Source organism: Lissotriton vulgaris, unplaced genomic scaffold, assembly GCF_964263255.1.
Source record: "Lissotriton vulgaris unplaced genomic scaffold, aLisVul1.2 SCAFFOLD_929, whole genome shotgun sequence".
In the NCBI taxonomy this organism is placed as follows: Eukaryota; Metazoa; Chordata; class Amphibia; order Caudata; family Salamandridae; genus Lissotriton; species Lissotriton vulgaris.
This window is the reverse complement of record NW_028242548.1, coordinates 116,591-135,274: the sequence shown is the minus strand read 5'-3', so window position 1 is coordinate 135,274 and position 18,684 is coordinate 116,591. Positions and strand designations below refer to the sequence as shown.

At 47.1% G+C, this 18,684-nt stretch overlaps 1 protein-coding gene across 1 annotated transcript in view; it reads right to left on the bottom strand.

Annotated features, from left to right (window-relative positions):
- SLC41A2 (solute carrier family 41 member 2) overlaps positions 1-18,684 on the bottom strand; it is a 416,626-nt gene that overhangs the window by 311,041 nt on the left and 86,901 nt on the right. The window contains exon 4 of the mRNA XM_086948344.1: positions 1,098-1,169. Coding sequence (XP_086804470.1) covers positions 1,098-1,169 — 72 coding nt within the window. The remainder of the gene's footprint in view (positions 1-1,097; positions 1,170-18,684) is intronic.

The following is an 18,684-nucleotide window of genomic DNA, read 5'->3' as shown; positions in this document are numbered from 1 at the left end:
TTGTTTATATATTTGAAAATCTGACTACGGGAGAACGCATGGATGGAAAAGAAACAGCTTGAGTGGAAAAAAAGAGACAAAAAGTGAACGCTGGTGCAACAAAGAAACATGCAGTGGAATCAAGACACAGTAGCCTTGGTATTTGAAAACCCAACCATTCCGCAGCACAGGTCTCATATAAAAATATTATATTATTATTGGGGGGGTTATTTTTTACAAATGTAGCACTGGATAAGAGGGGAGTTTCCGATTCATTCTCATTAGACAAAGTTAAGCCATCTTGTTTTTTTTTAAACCACGCTATAAAATTTAAGCTGCTTACTGAAGTCCGGGCAAATACTACTGTAATAACTTGCAGAATTGTTTTTGTAAGGTATGAGGATGCAGATATTTTGCCATTTTCCAATACAGGAGTAGAATCTCTACGACAGATCATTTGGTCTATTCTTCTCATTGGATGCGTCATTTATAGAAATATTTTGACTTCCCTCAGCTGAAAATTGAATCTGGAAAATCAGCACTTTTTGCATGCCCACGCAGTACTGTCTAGTCTAGCCTTCTGATAAGTGATAGTCTGTGGTTACCTGTTGCAAGTTCGGTCGTGGTAGTGCGTTGCTCATGAGGTTTACAGGACTACCACAAGATTATAGCATGCAGTTGCAACGTTTGATGACATCATGTAAGCAGGTGTAGTTGATTATCCTCATTAACTCGATGAAGGTCTTGTCACAGTTCTGTGGATACCCGATGGTTTTCAAGATCTTTCTCCAATGGAAACGCCCCTCTTGTTTACTGTGAAAGCATTTCAATGTTACTTGTACAGCTCTCACCTACTGAATGCTTAGGTAGGGAGCTATAGCGTTTGAAAAACAATTCCATAAGTGAAACGACTGAAAACAGACATCCACTACATGCACACATTAAAAGGATGCATCTAGTAGGCAGCAAATATTACAGTATTGATATATATAACCAGGGAAAGCACAGGCTAATGTGAAAGTCGCTGGTGAACAATAACTATTTTAGGACTATTAGCCATCAGAAAGAAGATCATTGAAGGGTCCCTGCCGGCGTTTCGTGCAGTTGTAAGAACTCACCTGCTTCAAGGCTAAATTGCCAATTATTAGATTCCACTTCTCAATTGGAGAATCCATTTTACCAACATTGACCTGTCAAAATAAAAAAAAGTCTTAATGTAATAAACACATCAACATATCAGGGAAATACTTTTTTTAACTCGAAAATAATATACAACCTTGCAATTATGTCACCTGTTTTAGGGTAATACTTACTTATGACTGGCAACCGTCAAGAGCATATGTGTATCAAGCTTAACACAGTTAAACTTCCTGGCTTATATGGTCTTGAAATCTTACACCTTCGGCTTGATACAAGTTGCAACCTTTTAAAACTGCATTTTGTTTTAGCTTAGCATGAATTTTCGACTGGTTGTACAGCAGCGTCCTATTTTTAAACAGAACAACCTCATAACAGATATTGCATATATTTCTTTATCAGAAACTTCCATGTTTCAATTCAAACGCCCTGTAGACGTGCATTTAGCAAACAAAGCAAAGTATTTGTTATAGCTGTGAGGTGTGGCTATGTGCACAAGGAGTGGCCTGCAGGTGAAAAGTCGGTCATTTCAGAGGATGACAAAGGAATATCTTGTGCGTCATTGTTTGATAATCTGTATTTTATTTTGTCTATGCTCCATGACTATTGTACTCTATCCTTTGTACAGGGTACGCACACTTTGTGGTAGGGTGACTAAACTCAGGCTCTCTTCATAACACGCAGTCTCGGAGTTTAAGCATCCCGTTACCACGAGTTTTATCTTTAAGAGCACTTTCCCACGCACAAATTCCGCCAGCGTTTTCCTGGTAGAATTCGTTAGTTGAAAACAAGTCATAAATGTAGTAATTCTGTATAACTTGTAATCCCGGTTTGACAGGCACTCGAGTGACCGTCGAGCCAAGTCTGCCGGTGATTTTATCATGAGGGCCCGAGTGCCTGGAATAACTAGGGGAGGCAGGGCTGTTTGCCTGCCAGGCACTAGTGTAATTACCGGAGGAAGACAAGCATTTGCAATGTAACAGGTCTCGCATTATTAAAGTTAGAGCTATTGGCATTGTAAACGCCAATGCCTTTTATTTAGGTTTTTGTTTTTAAAACATAAATAAAAGACATTGTCATTTACAATGCTAATAGCTTAAACTCTCGCAAAAGTGAGACCTATTGCATTGCAAATAAACTCACAGAGGCACCCAATGCCGGTCAGGTGGCATGCTGCGTAAAGCACAAGATTTCAGTGTACATGTTTAAGCCACGCTCTCAAATACATAGCCCATGCCTCTTTGAAGAAATTGCTAGTTACTTCTTTTGCCATGCCCCTTTTAGAGACCCTTTTTCATCCTATCTGAAGCACTAGGTCTAACCTGAATCGAAATATATGAATTAATTAATCCAACAACGACAGTTTCAGCCTTCATTGATAAATGCAGCAAGCTGAACTCACTTACTGTGATCTCATCAGGCTTATTGTTGTGTGACAGGACCTTCTTGCAAACTTCTGGGTCATCGGTCAAGTGATGTCACACCTGTGATGTCATTAAGGTCAAACGGCGTATGATGTCCCTTCTGCTACCCCTAGCATTTTGGTGAATCACGTGCATGGAGGCACGTAAAATGATCATGACCTCAAATTGCTCAAAAATTACAGCCGCAGCGATGCGGTTAACAACCCCAACCCGAAATCCTGCACCTACTTAAATGACATTGATAAATCAACGTTTTCAAACAATCCTACACACCATTACAGATCGTGTATGTCTAGGTGAAAAAGATTTGCTCTCAGCTCTCAGACTAGCACCTTACATGTTGCATTCCAATTTTAGGTATGTTCTTAATAAACGTATCAGATTCGGACAGTGCTCAAAATAAAATATAAAAGAGCAGGTACTCACTACCCCATAGCATCCGTTTTCTACTGAGAAGTGCCAGTGTGCTGCTATTAAAAAGTATTGCACCCCTGCTGAGAAGTGCCTTGCAAATCATATAGTGCAAGTACCCCGTGCCCGCCCACTATAAGCACTGGATTCCGGGAATACTTTCACCAGGCTCGGCGATCCATACACTCACTATGTAGACAGTTACAGTTCTCCACACTTGGGCACACTGAAGAGCTGGGAGGATTACAACCCATTTAAAAATACTAATGAGTTCCCTGCAAACTTATTCGCGACCCTGCAGTCGATCTACGAAACAGAGACACATGCATCGAGTGAGTGCTCCTGCCCGAGTCTTGGTGCAGGGCCATGCTGCCTGCACTCCCAGCAGCTGATTTGCCATGGAAATAGCAGCGGTTACTTATAGCACGGGCAGCACCATGCACACTGAAAGGAAGCAAGCACCACCAGCACTTTATTTCCCCAGCACTATATACATAAGGCGCCTTTATGGAGCAAGGCAGAGCAGAGCCTGCCTCAGGGGAATACACACGGGTAACTTCCCACCGCCCTCCTACCTGCAAGCGCAGCTGGCAGGAGGCTGCTAAGCGTCAGGGAAATGGAGGCAAATCTTATTAAAGTCCACATAACACCTGGCTTCCGTTGCTCGCCGAGGGTCCGAGAGATTGCCCCTTCCCTAGGGATCTGCTTCACCTTCCGGCCGCCATCCCTGTTCCCACCCTGAACCACAGCTGGTGCCCCACCCACTGCTGGGTGCCCCTCAACGCACTGAGCGCCCTGCGTCAGAAACCCCCTCCCGTGGGTAACAAAGTAACTTTAAAGAATGCCAACATCAACATGGCCGCATCTGTCATCCACGCCTGGTGCCATGTTGGAGTTGGCAACTCGTGTGCATAGATTTATATGCCCTTTCATGTGCCGAAGTAATGATATACAGGTTGTTGAATAGGGTTACTACGTTTTACAGAGAGCAAACCAATTGTCCCTTGTTTGCGGGCGTTTCTCGCTTCTAGCATTACATACAAGCAAGATCATGTTTGTTCAGGCACTTGAATCAATGTAATTTTGATTTTTACAGCCAATGCCTATATCAAGTATAAAATGTGGTATGTTATCGAATTCAGGCAAATCGCGCTAGAGAAGTATTACTACCTCACCTGCAATGTATGAAGCCCAGAGTGAATTTAGCCATTCATCATTTCACTGTTATTGTAAATGAAGTATCAGATCATTTCATACAATTGTTTTAATGTGTCTTGGTATCATTCCTGTGCGAATTCATCGTATATCGGCAAACATGAATTCCTTTATTCATTCACACACGAAATAACTTCTATTCATAACCACAGTTACTAAGTACAACAAGCATGGCAGAGGAAGATTCAGACGCGCGCCTTGGGATTGGGTCGCGTCGTGAGCGGTTTACGTTATAAGCTCACGTGCGTGACCCAATCCGAAGGCGCGGGTCGAAAGCCGCCTCCTTCATAGACAATGCTGCGCGCGCCAGAATCCCCTACCCACCGCGCTACGTCAGAGGCTCGCGCTCCTGCCGGGCTGGTATCGGCGACCGGGGCTGGAGACGTAGCCGCTTCCTCCTGCCATGATGCCAGATGACACGCAGCTCTTTGATCCCCGGCTGCTGCTCGACTGCTGCTGCTGGAATGGAGCCTAAACACGGTGTCCTTACGGCGCATCGAGGAGGTGGTGGTGAGCGACGAGTGCCGCGGCCGCCAGCTGGGCAAGGGTGGGTTCGTGCGCCGCGGCGACGGGGGGGGGTTCTTTATGTGTGTGTGTGTGTGTGTGTGTGTGTGTGCGCGCGTGCTAATGCGCGGCGCCGGCGGCGGGTGGGAGAGTTCTCTATGTGTGCGCGGCGGGGGGGGGTTCTGTATGTGTGTGTGCGTGTGTCTGCTTACAACGAGCCATGGGAGACAGGAAGCGTGCGCGACCTGATCCGTTTACGCGCGCGTGCACATCTTTTCTCATCTAGAGTCTCGCAGCGACTATCGCTCCGCAATCGGTTCGCAGGTGCGAGACCTAAAAAGGTAGGCAAAATTCATTCCAAACAGTGAAGGGAGGAAGTTTTCATTTACAACTCGCAAACTGGAACACAGAGCCAGCAGGGACAGAACAGAACATTTCCACACAAGTTTTGACTGAAAACACCGTGGGCCCTGAAATGGAAAATAAATTGAGAAACAATTTGTTTAATTACATGGGCGGAATTGGATTTGTTACGTTACGACAGCCAGACCGGAAATACGTTTTTTCTTAAACAAAGAGGTAGAAAAAAGCTACAACAAATTGCCTCTTACCGCAGTCATGCGAGTCTTAAGTAGCGAATGCCCAAATGTAATTTTTGGTATGAAAAAACAGCACCGGGTACAGCGTGTTCGAACTGTTGTCATTAAGCCCAATGATTTTTACAAAACAGGAGCCACAGATATTAGATTTGCTACTGGAGATGTACTGTTTAATGTCAACCAGCTAACTAAACTGCCAGTCTAGATTTGTGTTTTATTTTTGCCGCTTAAGCTATCATGTGGCTATAGATATTTTTGCCATTCTTTTATGGGATGCCGGGTGAGTTTTCTCAAAAATCTGTGGGCCAATTATATGTACTTATTTAAAGCATGAAGTAGACGCTGTTTTCATGAACAATTTGGTGAATGCCCTCAAACTTTATACCCATCCCAAAAAATTCTCCATGGAATATGAATCGGAAAAGTAACTTTAGAGACCAAGTAAAACACACCTGGCTCCACTTGTCCAACCTGCACAAAATCTATTTTGTTTATATCTTCAGTTTTATATATCACAAACAATAATAACCAGACGTCACAGTGCTACACAGACAAATAAGTCAAATGTTCCCAAAAAGAACATTGGTACGTCAACAGGAAAATAATTTGAGGTGAAAACAAACAAAAAATGAAGATAGAAAAAAATGGATAACCAAAGAATTCAGTAAGCAGAAGAATGTATAGCTATTATCTGACCGTAGGAAAGAGATAATTGATCTGGAGAGGAGGGGGTGAGAATTCAAATACTTGAGCGCACAACAATGGGAAAGTCACAGAACCAAGGCAGCAAGTACAGAGAAAGAAACACAAGGCTCAGAAGCAACAACTCTGCAAAGCTCTACTAAAACTGAAACGAGCACTCAAAATAGAGACTCATAATATCTTCCGGTCAAAACAGGATTATTTGTATCTCTTCGGCTACCTAAGGAAAACATGCTTGCAGATCTACATATCTGCAAACTGTTAAATGCAAATCAAAGAGGAAACTATAATATCAACTTATGGCGTTAAGGTACATGGAAGGAGAGGTGACAGTCTCGGAGTTCATACCAATAGGTGGGGGTACAGTGGAGGAACACCATGAAACATGCATGGTCCAACAACCTGAGCACACATGGGGGCTCAAAATGACCAACCAGATGCAGACTCACCATATGTTCCAGATCAAATATTTAATAAGAAAATGTATTTAAATATTAAATATTGGTGCAGAGATGGGTGTAGTCACAAGGCTGATTCATCAACCTCCCACCTGCACTTGTATCTCTCAATCTCTTGGGCAGCTCATCTCTACCTCGTTGTGAGAAGTTTCAGTGGCTCTATGGATGTTTGTGACCACACAGTCATTGAGTTTACATCTTTAGCTTGGCTGCCACACACAGCAGGGTCACTATACAAAACAAGCATTTACAATGCAATGGTTTCGCCTTTGGAAAAGTTAGAGCTATTGGCATTGCTCACACACAGAGCCCCACACACAAATACACACACACTCACACACACACACAGAGCCAGACGCCCACACAGAGCCAGACGCCCACACAGAGCCAGGCGCCCACACAGAGCCAGACACCCACACAGAGCCAGACACCCACACAGAGCCAGACACCCACACAGAGGCAGACACCCACACAGAGCCAGACACCCTTCAATCAGTCACTGAATCACCATTTTATTGTGAATATTTTTTTGTCTAAAACCCATAAATCCAGTGGTTTATATCAGCTAGAAAGCAAACGTGCATGTGAAGCTGGACACTGCCTAAACATTCCATATGTAATACAGACACCCTCTTAAGTTTGCAGTGTAAGTATTCCAGAAGCTGAGGAGAGCGAATAAAAAAATTAAACACCAATCTGTCATTCGTGAAGACAGATGACGAGCTGCAAAGCTTGCCATGAGGCTCTTGTGAAAAGGACATCTCGATTTACATAAACAGTTAGGTTTGCTGACTGACAGCACACACCCATCTGAGAAGACATGAACAGCCAGTGCTGGGTTGAGTGATGTGCGTTAATGAGTGTGTGTGCTGTGTTGACTGTGTGAGTTTCTGTTGTGTTATCCGTCCGGCATGTGTCTGCGGTCTTCGTCTGCGTCGGTGTCGGTGTGTGCAGGCAAGGAGTTTGTCTGCTGGCTGAGCGCAAAGGAGTTTTCCTTCCAGGAGGAGGTTGATTGCTTAGACACCTCTCACATCCTACGGAAGGCTATGTCGTCAGTGGCTGCTCTGCTCTGGCAGCCATGTGGATTCATTGCAGTGATAAAGAGGGTGCACAGACGCTGGTTCACTGCCTGCAGGAACCCTTTATTAATAGACCTGGAGACAGAACACGTTGTGCAAAAACCGAGGGGCAACATTTGAAAGCTGGCAGAGTACCAGCTTCATGCCAACAGTGTGAAAAACAGCTTCTGATGAACAACTACCAGAAAGCATTATAGTGGCCTTATAATCCATCCTGGATTGGAGCACACCCCCACCACCTCTTAATCCAATTTTAGAACGAATAACTATTTTATGTTCCATCTTTATGCCGTATTTTTGAATAATTTTTTATCAGTGAACAATTCAACTTGTTAATATCGTGTTTGTTGGTAGTGCCTGCTACCATAGCGCTACAAAACCTAATAGAGGAGCTGCTGGTTTACACAGAAAACAAGATATTGGTAGTTCATCCGTGCGTGTCTTTGTGTCAGGCATATAAGGTAGGTCACTGTGACATTAATGGGTCTTGCAATGCTTGTCTGGTCTGCCAACACTTGCGAACTATTCGTAGTTGTGCTTGCTCATGATGTAGAATGAAATGCTTCAGGGTGCTACACGACTGTTATAAGCTGAAGAGTAGGAAGCTTAAAAGCGTGATCTTGTGACTACCGCAAGTCGAGAATCATGAAACAGAATCTTCTCCCAGAACGTCAATTAACGAAGCGTGATGGAGAGCAAAGAGGACATGCTCATGCATAAATACTCGGGTGCGTAACACGAATACTACAAATGCTGAAACAAACCTGTACTGTTACTAATGATAATCGCAGGCAACACGAAGTGGTGATAAATCTTCAAGGTAGCTAGTTTATTTTCTAAAAACAAGGTACAAAGAGACATAGACATTTCAGAAGAGAATCGAGAAACTAACGGTATGCTCAAGTCACAAAATGGTGAAGTACTTTAGTGTGCGGAGATGGACTGCTTGGTGGAAGGGGCAATCTGAATTTGAGCATTAGTAAATGATGTCTTATTGAACAAGAGAGAGGCTCCGAAGCGATCCTCGCACCCGTGTCCCACTCGATGAGCACGGACTGCTTCTTCCGACGCGGTGGTGGGATCGGAGCTAGCTTTTTTGCCAGGGGTCGCTGCGGGGGGCGGGAAAGGCACGGACAGCGGGAGGGGGGGGTGGAAAAAGCACGGACAGCGGGAGGGGGGCGGGAACGGCAAGAAAAAGCACTCACCTGGACTTCTACACTGTGGAAATGAAGAAAACATGGCGAGACGAAAAAAAAACATTGCACACGCCCTCGCCGCAATGACGATCGGAAAGGGGTGGAGAGGGAAGAAATCACGGGAACGCCCACAAATCTGGTCCGGCCATGACGGACAGATCTCTGTTCCAATGGCTAGCCTCCATTTATGGTGCTAGCCAATGGAACAGAGGGGCGGATTCCCACATATTATTCTCATTAGGTTTTCACCTTCGTGAAAAGCTGCTTGTGCAGCTTTAACTTAGGCGAAACCTAAAAAGCTGCAGCACTGCAGGCAAACATAGCATCAGTAAGAAAGTTTTATTTTTTGATTTTTTATTTTTTATTTATAAAACGGAAACTAATGCAGAGAGGCGTCTAGGCGCCACCAGACTGATGGGTCATACATTTGATAGAGACAGAAATTCTATGACGTTGAAGTCAGTGACTAAGAGTAAATAGACTTGTTTTGAAGGCTTTTCTCAATGGAAGCAGTTATGAAGATTTTTTTTAATGCACAGGAAGGATGTTCCTCAGTTTGGAAGTAGTGGTAACAACTTCTGCCTCCCCATTTTGATAACCGGAATCTAGGAACCTCAACAAGATTGGAAGTGGAAGAGCGGAGAGTTCCTGGAGGTTTATACCAATGGAACCGGTGCTTTAGGTATTCGGGTCCGGACTTGTGTAAGGGCTTTGAAAGCAAAACATAGGGCTTTAAAATCTATCCGTTTCTTCATGGGGAGCCAATGGAGGGAGACAAGTATCTGTTTGGCACACGGATGCCTGGAAGTCCCTGTCAAAAGTGTGGTAACTACATTCTGGATAACCTGTAGCTTGCCAAGGAGACCTTTCTGTAGACTGACAAAGAGAGCATAGCAATAGTCTAGTTTAGAGAAAATAGGAGCGGAGACCACTGTTTTTTGGAGATCATTGGGTATAAATGGGAAGACTTTACTGAGCGTTTTTAGGGTGTAGAAGGTGGAGGAATTATTCCCAGATTTTTTGCTTTTGTAACTGGTGTTGAGAGCATACTGAGTTCATGAGGCAAACAGTTGGGTGACCAGATAGAGGCGTTTGATCCAAAAAAAAGGACCTTGGTCTTGCCTGAATTCAACTTTAGATAATTCTCCAGCATCCACTTGATAACCTGTTGCCTACAGTTATGAAACCTGGCTGCTGTATCCTGAATGTTGCTAGTTAGTGAGATGAGGATCTGGGTGTCGTCGGCATAGGACACCATGACAAAGCCGAAAGATTTCATGAGACTTGCCAGTTGGGCGATATACAAGTTAAAAAGGAAAGGGTTGAGCGAAGCACTCTAAGGAACACCGCAAGGTAATCTGAAGGGAGGTGATGCAAAATTGCTCAGTTGAAAGGGCTGCTCTCGTTCTGAAAGAAAGATTTGAGGAGAGAAAGAGCTGATCCACTAATAGCTAGGAATTGGAGACAGTTTAACAATAGGCTATGGTTGAGCAGTCCAAAGCTGCAGAGAGGTCTAATAGTATTAATGCCGCCTTTCCTTCTTTGTCAACCTCTCATCTGATCTTCTCAGAGGCATTGTTCTGGGCCAGCTCCGTACTGTGCTCTTTCCTGAAGCCATACTGAGTAGGGTCCAGAAAGTGATTATTATTGATGAAGGTGGTAAGATCTTGATTTATCAATTTTTTCAATGATTTGTGCCGGGAGTGGGAGAAGGGAAATAGGGCAATAGCTGCTAGGATCCAAAGTATTAAGGTAGGGTTTTTTTAAGAGAGGAAGGATGAAGGCCTTTTTTTCATTGCTTAGGGAATTCTCCAGTCTTGAAAATAAGATTAAAGAGGTCAGTAACATTTTGGGCTATGATCTCAGGAGCTAGATAGATTATTCTTGGTGGGCATACGTCAGACCGTGATCTGGATTTTGCCGTAATAACACATTCAAGAACATGTTCAGGCTTAGTCTGTGCCAGGGGACAGTGGACAGAATGCCAGCCCCACTCGCTGGATGCACTTCAGAAGCATGGGTTATCACAAGTTCAAGTCCAGCAAAAGATCAGTGAGCACCTGGGCAGCTCCAGGTTTTATTCACAAAGTAGGGCAGTTGGCTAAAGTCACGCTGTGAATGGCAACACAAGTTACAAAGATCCAGTACATCGGATTGAGGTCACGTTTCCCCTCCTTATATAGGAGGTTGACAGCAGGAGCATCTGCCTATATGCAGGGTCCCGTGTGAATTCTTCTGAAACTACTCAGTGGGAAGCAACGTGGCCTCCCTCAAGACTGCCTTAGACAAAAGAAAAGCAAGAAGAACTGAAGAATCGATTTTATTCTCTGTGGGCAGCACTCATCGTAGGATTTGCAAACTTCATTCTTACATTATGATAAATGTTGCAACTTGTTAAATGTAGCCCTACAATCATTTGTGTTGGTAATGTTTGCAAAGTTTTATAATTGTTTTTACACAATGTTCACAGACCGAACATTTGAAATAAAAGAATACGAAGCAGCCTACATTTCCTCCCGAACTCGCTTTACATTGAGAGGACAGCTTACAACATCCCGCTGCACCGTGGCAACCTCAAAACCATAATTCTACTGACCCCAGCTACAGTTCAGTCTGAGGGGGACGAAGGAGGATTTTGCCTCCAAGGACTAAAGTTGGTAAGGGCAATAGGGACATTTATCACAGGGCTCACTCAAATGGTGAAGTTAAGGGCAACAGTCTGCATTTTGCTGGAGTCTCTACGGATTAGAGCTCCCTGTACCAGTTACAAAAGTAACCGGCATTGGCAAAGACAACAGGTCTCGCCGATGCAACGACTATTGGCCTTGTAAATATCCATTAGCCATGATGTGCAGCAGGGTGACTCCTGCGCAGTATTGCTGCAAGTTAGGGGGAAGAAAAACACGACGACGCAGCCAGAGCTGACCACGAAGGGCAGTGATGCTTTCACTTCGTATGGAATTATTCTCGGCCTTCCCCCCCAAAAAGTTTTCAGGAACAAATCATAATAACAACTTTTCAGCAAACGTAAGGAACAAGAAATTGAATACATATTCAATCTTTTTAATGGTAGCGGGAAATGTAAGCCAAAGACTGAGGATGGTAGGCAAAATACAAATGAATTAATAATAAAAAAAATGATAACCTCCATCCATAAATGGGTGCGAGGGCTGAAATCTATTTAACGTGGTTGGAAGTTATCAAAAGCAAGAAGGATCATGGCTTGGCCGCGATGTCTCAAACTAACAAATACATAAAAGGCATTTAAGGAAAAAAACGAATTTGTTTATTTTTCCTACATCCATGCTAAAGTTTGCCATGTTGGCCCCGTATGAAGGCAGTGCTAAAAATGCCATCAGAGCAGGGAATGCAGCTCTGTCTGCATTTTTGGAGCATCTTGAAAATATTGGAGTGAATTTTTAGTGATGTTTTCTGGTGATACAGGAGGAGGCAAGGGAGTTAAGGTGATTTTAGGGTTAAGGGATGGGTAGAGGTAAAGGGAGGTAAGAATTATTTTAGGGTTTGGGGTTGGAAGTGGTAAAGGGAGGTAAGAGTCATTTTAGGATTTGGGGGAATATAGAGGTAAAGGGAGGTAAGGGTAATATTAGGGCTTGGGGTAGGTAAAGGTAAAAGAGAGATGATTATGATTTTCGGAAGTAAGGTTACACTTAGGGTGTGATGTTAAGTGTGGCGTGGGAGGTTGAGAGTGATTCTGGCCGTCGAGCTCTGAATGGTCTGCAGCCTTCTGATTAGTTTTTTGTTGAACCCAGCAAGGAGGGTGTTCCCACAGTCCAGTTTACTTGTAACTAGGGCATGTGTGATGTTTTTCTGGGTGCAGTGATGGGACTGACTTGGCGGTCATATCGAATTTGCTGTCCATGATGATCACGAGAATGTTTACATGGATGGTAGGGTCTTTTGCTCTGGTGGAATCCCACAGTAATGTGCTCTTCCAGAAGATCACAATTTTGATTTTGTCAATGTTCAGCTTTAGGCAGTTGGTCTTCATCTAGTGGGCAATTTCAGTCATGCACCCTTCCCAGTGCTGCAAGACCTAGAGACTTTTGGGAGTCACTACAGATTTATCTGCTTACTCTTGATGCTGGCTGAGGGATATATCTCTGAACTGCCAGTTCATAGTTGGATTATTGGGTTTTTATTTCGGAGTTGCTGCACTCATCTGTGGAGGGCCCCTTCACATTGACTGCTGTCTATGGGTGGTTGTATCTAGTCCTTTGTTGTCCACTCTCACATTAGTTCTGATGCTCTGCTGTATATTTGATTGTATGTACTGCATGCTGTATTAACTATCATGTTTGACTGCTGAGGTCTTAATGCCTCTACTGGTTTGTCTGCCTCAACAATAAATAAACCATAAAAAAGAGGTGTGTAGAGGTAAAGAGTGGTTTTGGAGTTCAGGGGTAGGTGAAGATAAAGGGAGTTAAGGGTGAATTTAAGGATTCAGTGTTGGGGTGATTTTTGGATTTAGGGGAATAGTTAGAGGGAGATAAGGGTGAACGTAGGGTTCTGGTGAGTAAGGTAAAGGAAAGCAAGGATACATTTAAAGTTTAAGGATGGGTAGAGGTGATTTTATGGTTTAGGGATGGGTAGTGGTAAAAGGAGGTAAGGGTGAATTTATAGTTATGGGGTGGGTAGAAGGAGGTAAAGCGAAGGAATTGAAAACACTGTTTAATGTTGAATAATACATCCTCTAAATTGTAAAAGAGGCAATCAACAATTAAGTAAATGTTCCACAACGGCAACCATTCATTCTTAAAACATGTACAGCCTGAATCACAAAGGTAACGTAACACTTTTGAGTGCGTTTACTACTTTTTGGTAGTCCCAAACTGCCCTTTTGTAGTAGCTTACACTTTTGTAGTAAGTTCAACACTACGCATAGCAAACCACTGGTAATAAAACACCCTCACATAGAAAATAATAGAGAAAGGAAAATACAACAAAAATGTGAGTTAGTACAAAATTGTATGTTTTAACAAATGTGCAGTTTGTGAATAGCACTTTGGAATAAGTGTTGTAGTGCTACATAACTTATTATAAAGTGCAGTTTGTGCTTCAGTTCGATTTCAGCTTTCCTCTGCTGATAAACATTAGTGGCCTTGAGGTGAGTGGAGTGTTGTGTCAGAGAGAATGACGAAGAGTGGAGTAGAGTATTGTACAGAAGAGTTGCAGAGAGTGTGGTGAACTGGAGTGGCATAGAGTGGAGTAGCACATCGTAGAGTGGACTGGAGCAGAGTGCATTGTAGAGTGTTGCCGAATATAGTGGCATAGAGTGCTGTGGCGTACAGTGCAGCAGCATACGAAGCAGCACCATTGAATGCAGTGGTGTAGATTAGTGTGTTCCATAGTCGAGTGGAGTGAAGTAGATTTCAGTGATGTAGAGTGCAGTGACGTTGAGTGGTGCAGAGTAATATATAGTGCCATAGATGGCAGTGGCATGACGGGGGCGTGGCTTGAGCGCCGATGGTGGAGGTCGCCTGTGCGCTCGGCTCCGCGATCGAGCCGCCATTAATCCTGATTCCCGGGCGACACGGGCACCCGACCCCCAGATCGTTGAGCGCTGTGGGTGCTGAACCGGGGGGCGACTTTGGAGACCTGCAGCGAGGCCCGATCGAGGCGAACGAGAACCCACGGGGCGAGCAGAGCAGAGCTCAAGATGGCGCTCGCTCCGTCTTCATGGTCCTGAAGCGGCCCGCGGGCCTAGGAGGACCGGTGACACCTTCTTATTCCTTCCCCCTCTGGAGGTGCGACGCCAGTGCCGACTGACTGAGCGACTGGAGACACCTGTGAACTTTCCAAGCGGTGCCCATCGAGACCGCCGCTCGGCCAAGCCCTAACTGCGCCATGAAGCCGCGAAGGGAAGGGGGAGCGGCCGGACAAGTCGTCCTGCTTGGAACGACACGGACCTACACCATCTTGGTCCTCGGAATCGGCAGCGTGTGGGCCCACTTGCACCACACTGGGAGAGTTGTGAGCCCAACCCGGGAACTGAGAGACAGCGAGAGTGGCTGGACGGAGCTCGGCCTAATCACAGAATCAACGTAGGCTGAACCTGGTGGTCGACAAGGCCTGCAGTTGGTGGCGAAGGCGACGGTGCCTCGAGGAGATCGAAGACCCCGGCTGTGCACTACTGCCTAGTAGTGACCCTTCTCCCCCCCGCTACCGCCCTTTTGTTTCCAGGAGAGGGGCTGCTGGCCCCCGCCCGACCCATTGCCTCCGCGGCCTTTCAGGGGAAAGAGTTCGTTGGGTGCCTGCGCCACGTGGCATCAACGACGGACGCCATTGCTGCCTGATCCCGGCGACCTCGCCGAGCCTGCGAAGTCCCACTGACACCATCACGGACTTCCTACACTCTCGGTGGACGGATAAACCCCCATGGGAGAGCACCCAGCTATGTGTAATTGGTTTACGAGTAGTTGAGATATCTCCTGCCACCACACCGGGGACCGACCAGCGGTCCGCATCGGCACGGATCCTTCGACGGCAACCGAAGGCACTCTGATTGACCCTCCCTCGACTGGGCGACCACCGGGTCCTCCACTGGAGACCACGGCCGCTATGGTGAAGCCGAAGAGCACTAAGGGTGGCACTCAGGCCGCCTCGGATGTGGAGACGCCTGATAAAGACGATCGATTGGATCCGGAGAGGTCGGGGAGCCCACACCTTCAACAACAACTCGGCAGGATCTTGGCGGCGATCACTGATACACGATCGGCCCTCCAACAAGACATTGCCCAGGTCGCGACGAGCCTGGGCTTGCTCAGGGCGGACCACGGTAAGCTCTCGGACAGAGTCAAGGAAGTGGAGAGCTCGGTGGGAATCTTAGAACCCGCGCAAAAAACTTTAGCCGCCGCCATGAAGGACGCTCTGACCCGCATAGATGCTCTGGAAAGAAGGGCGGAAGACGCGGAAGGGCGCAATAGAAGGAATAACATCCGTGTGGTGGGCCTACCGGAAAAAATCGAAGGTGGTGACATGGTGGCCTATTTGGAGGATTGGCTCAGGACTGTGGTGGCACCAGAAGGGCTTTCCTCCTTTTACACTCTGGAACGGGCGCACAGGATGCCGTCCAGACCGCCGCAACAGGGCCGACCCCCACGCCCGGTGGTGGCGCGGCTACTACATTTCCGCGACAGGGATTTGCTTCTCAATGCCGCCAGACAAAATGGGCCATAGCAGGTGGCAAACAGTCGGGTGACCATTTTTCCAGATTACACCTATGAGACCCAGCGGAGGCGAGCCTCCTTCTTAGCGATCAAACGAGAACTGAGGAGTGAAAGCATCCAGTATTCTTTGCTATTTCCAGCAAGGCTCCGCATCATCCTGGACGGCACGACCACATTCTTCGATACCCTGGAGGACGCGTGCAGTTGGCTTGAACTGTACAGAGCAGGCAAAGATGGTTCGGGGTCCTCCTTCCCGACTACCTCGGAGATAGGCCTACAGCGGAGGTCCAAAAGGATCCGGAATCGCCGAGGCAGACTTGGCCGACCCTCGACAGTGGAGACTACAGCGGAACGGCGGGGGATGTTGGAGATGGCATCCAGCATGTCAGGCTCCCAAGGCGGACCCATAATTGAAGACTCGGAGCCTGGCGGGGGTGGAGGCCACACGGACACGGAGGACTCTGAGACAGATAGTGTGAGCCTCCCTGTGATATCCCCAGAGACGGGGGAGGGCCTGCTCGATGGACAGGGATGATTTCGGGTGAGCCGGTTCCAATGGGGGGGGGGAGGGGTGGGGTGAGGGGGAATCTTTGGGAAACTGTTGGATAACTGGATATGAGGTGGGTTGGGGTCAAACCCATTTTCGGCCCTCATAACTCAGGGCTCGATCGCACTTCGGTAGCTTTGAGGTGTGGAGACCCCCTGTCGACGCTCAGCCCCCACTTTGCCCTTAAGGCACACCTGCGGTGGCTACCGTCAGGGAGCAGTTTGGATGGGAACTAGATGGTACTATTTGGGACCTGTTCTGGGGAGGGTGGGGGGGAGAAAGTGTTTGGGGGTTGTTTTGTTGTTGTTGGGGGGAAGACAAGCCATCGCTGCGGGGCTTACACTGTGCTTAACTGTACTTGAGCTTTGCTGGGGGAGACTTGATGAGATACCATGGGACAATGGCTGATTATCTACCTTGAAGTGCATCACCTGGAATGTACGCGGTCTGCATTCCATGTCCAGGCGACATAAGGTCCACGCTTACCTGGTGCGTAGAGGCGTACAGATTGCGCTGCTACAAGAGACACACCTTACTAAGACAGAGGGATTGGCGTGGCAGCATAGGTGGAGAGGGCAGTTATACAACACCACATACTCAGCTTATGCTAGGGGCGCGCTGATCTGGGTGCGGGCCGGGGTTCCCTTGCAGGTAACTAAACACACTGTGGATCCGGAGGGGAGGTTTGTGGCCATTGCTGGCAAACTGGGGGGAAAGGATCTGAACATTTGCAGCATTTATGCGCCTAACGTGGACCAGCTCGCCTTTTTGGATGCACTGTCGGGCTCTCTGGCCCACTATTTAATCAGGACCTCTTTTGATCTGAGGAGACTTCAACTCGGTGGTGGACATTGATCTCGACAGATCTCACCCTCCTCTTCCGGACTCACCAACCCACCGGGTAGCCAAGGGTAGACTGGAATGGCAGACTAAGTGGGGACTGACGGACATTTGGCGAGCCCAGCACCCACGTGCCCGAGACTACTCCCATTTCTCCGGCATGCACGAATTGCATGTGCGGTTGGATGGGTTGTTGGGGGTCGGGGGAACTAGTATCCTCGGCCGTGAGGTCTGAGTATCTAGCGAGGACCATCTCCGACCACAATCCTCTATTGGCCGACTTTAGGTGGCTCCCGGGTACCCCCTACGTTCCAACTTGGAGGCTACACCCGAGATATTGGAAGATCTGGTGTTCCGGAGTGAAATGGAAGACAGAATCGCTGCGTACTTCGCGGAGAACGAGGGCACAACTGGGGCGAGGGCCACTGAATGGGATGCATTTAAAGTGGTGGTTAGGGGCTATTGCATAACAAAGAAGGTGGGGATGCGACGGGTCCTTCTAGAGGACCTGGCGGAAGCTGATCGGAAACTCCGCGAGATGGAGCTCCTCCGTCCCGGCCGCCCGGAGCTTCAACAACAGACTTCGGCGGCGAAGGAAACGGTGGCTGTGGAAGTTGAACGGCTACGTAGTTTCGACTACAAGGCTTATCTGACCAGGTCACTTGCTGAGGGTGATAAATCAGGAGCGCTCCTGGCTTGGCTGGCCAACCCTACGAGGCGCACCTCTCCCACGGTGGCTATGCGGGATGCGGAGGGCATAGAGGTTTATACCCAACCCGAGATCCTTAGTTGCTTTCTGAGCTACTATGAAAGATTATACCGAAGTAGGATGTCACCGGACACTACCCCTATTGATGACTTCTTACAGGATTTACCAATCCCCGCCCTGGAGCCTGATCAGGCGAAGGAATTGGGAGAGAAGTGGAGCTGTGGGAGATCCGCAGCGCCATAAAAAAGATGGCGCGAAACAAGACCCCAGGCCTGGACGGACTTCCAGTGGAGTTCTACTCCACCTACGTTGACCACTGGCCCCACGGCTTTATATAGTCTACAGGGAGGCGAAGCGTCTGGGGCGCCTTCCTGGCTCGATGCGTGAGGCCCTGGTGGTCCCCCTGTTCAAACCCGATAAGGGGGGCAACGACCCGGCGTCTTACAGGCCGCTTTTGATGCTTACGGTCGATTATAAGATTTTAAGCAGCATTCTAGCCTCGAGATTGCTGGGTCACATGGGCTCCCTAGTGCATAAAGACCAGGCGGGATTCATCCCCAAGCGTAATAATACGATGAACATCCCACGCTTGCTCCGCCTGTTGGAGGAGGACCACGCCGAGGCCCCCCATCCCATGATCCTCTCGATTGACCTGGAGAAGGCTTTTGACAGCTTATAGTGGGAATACCTCCGTAGA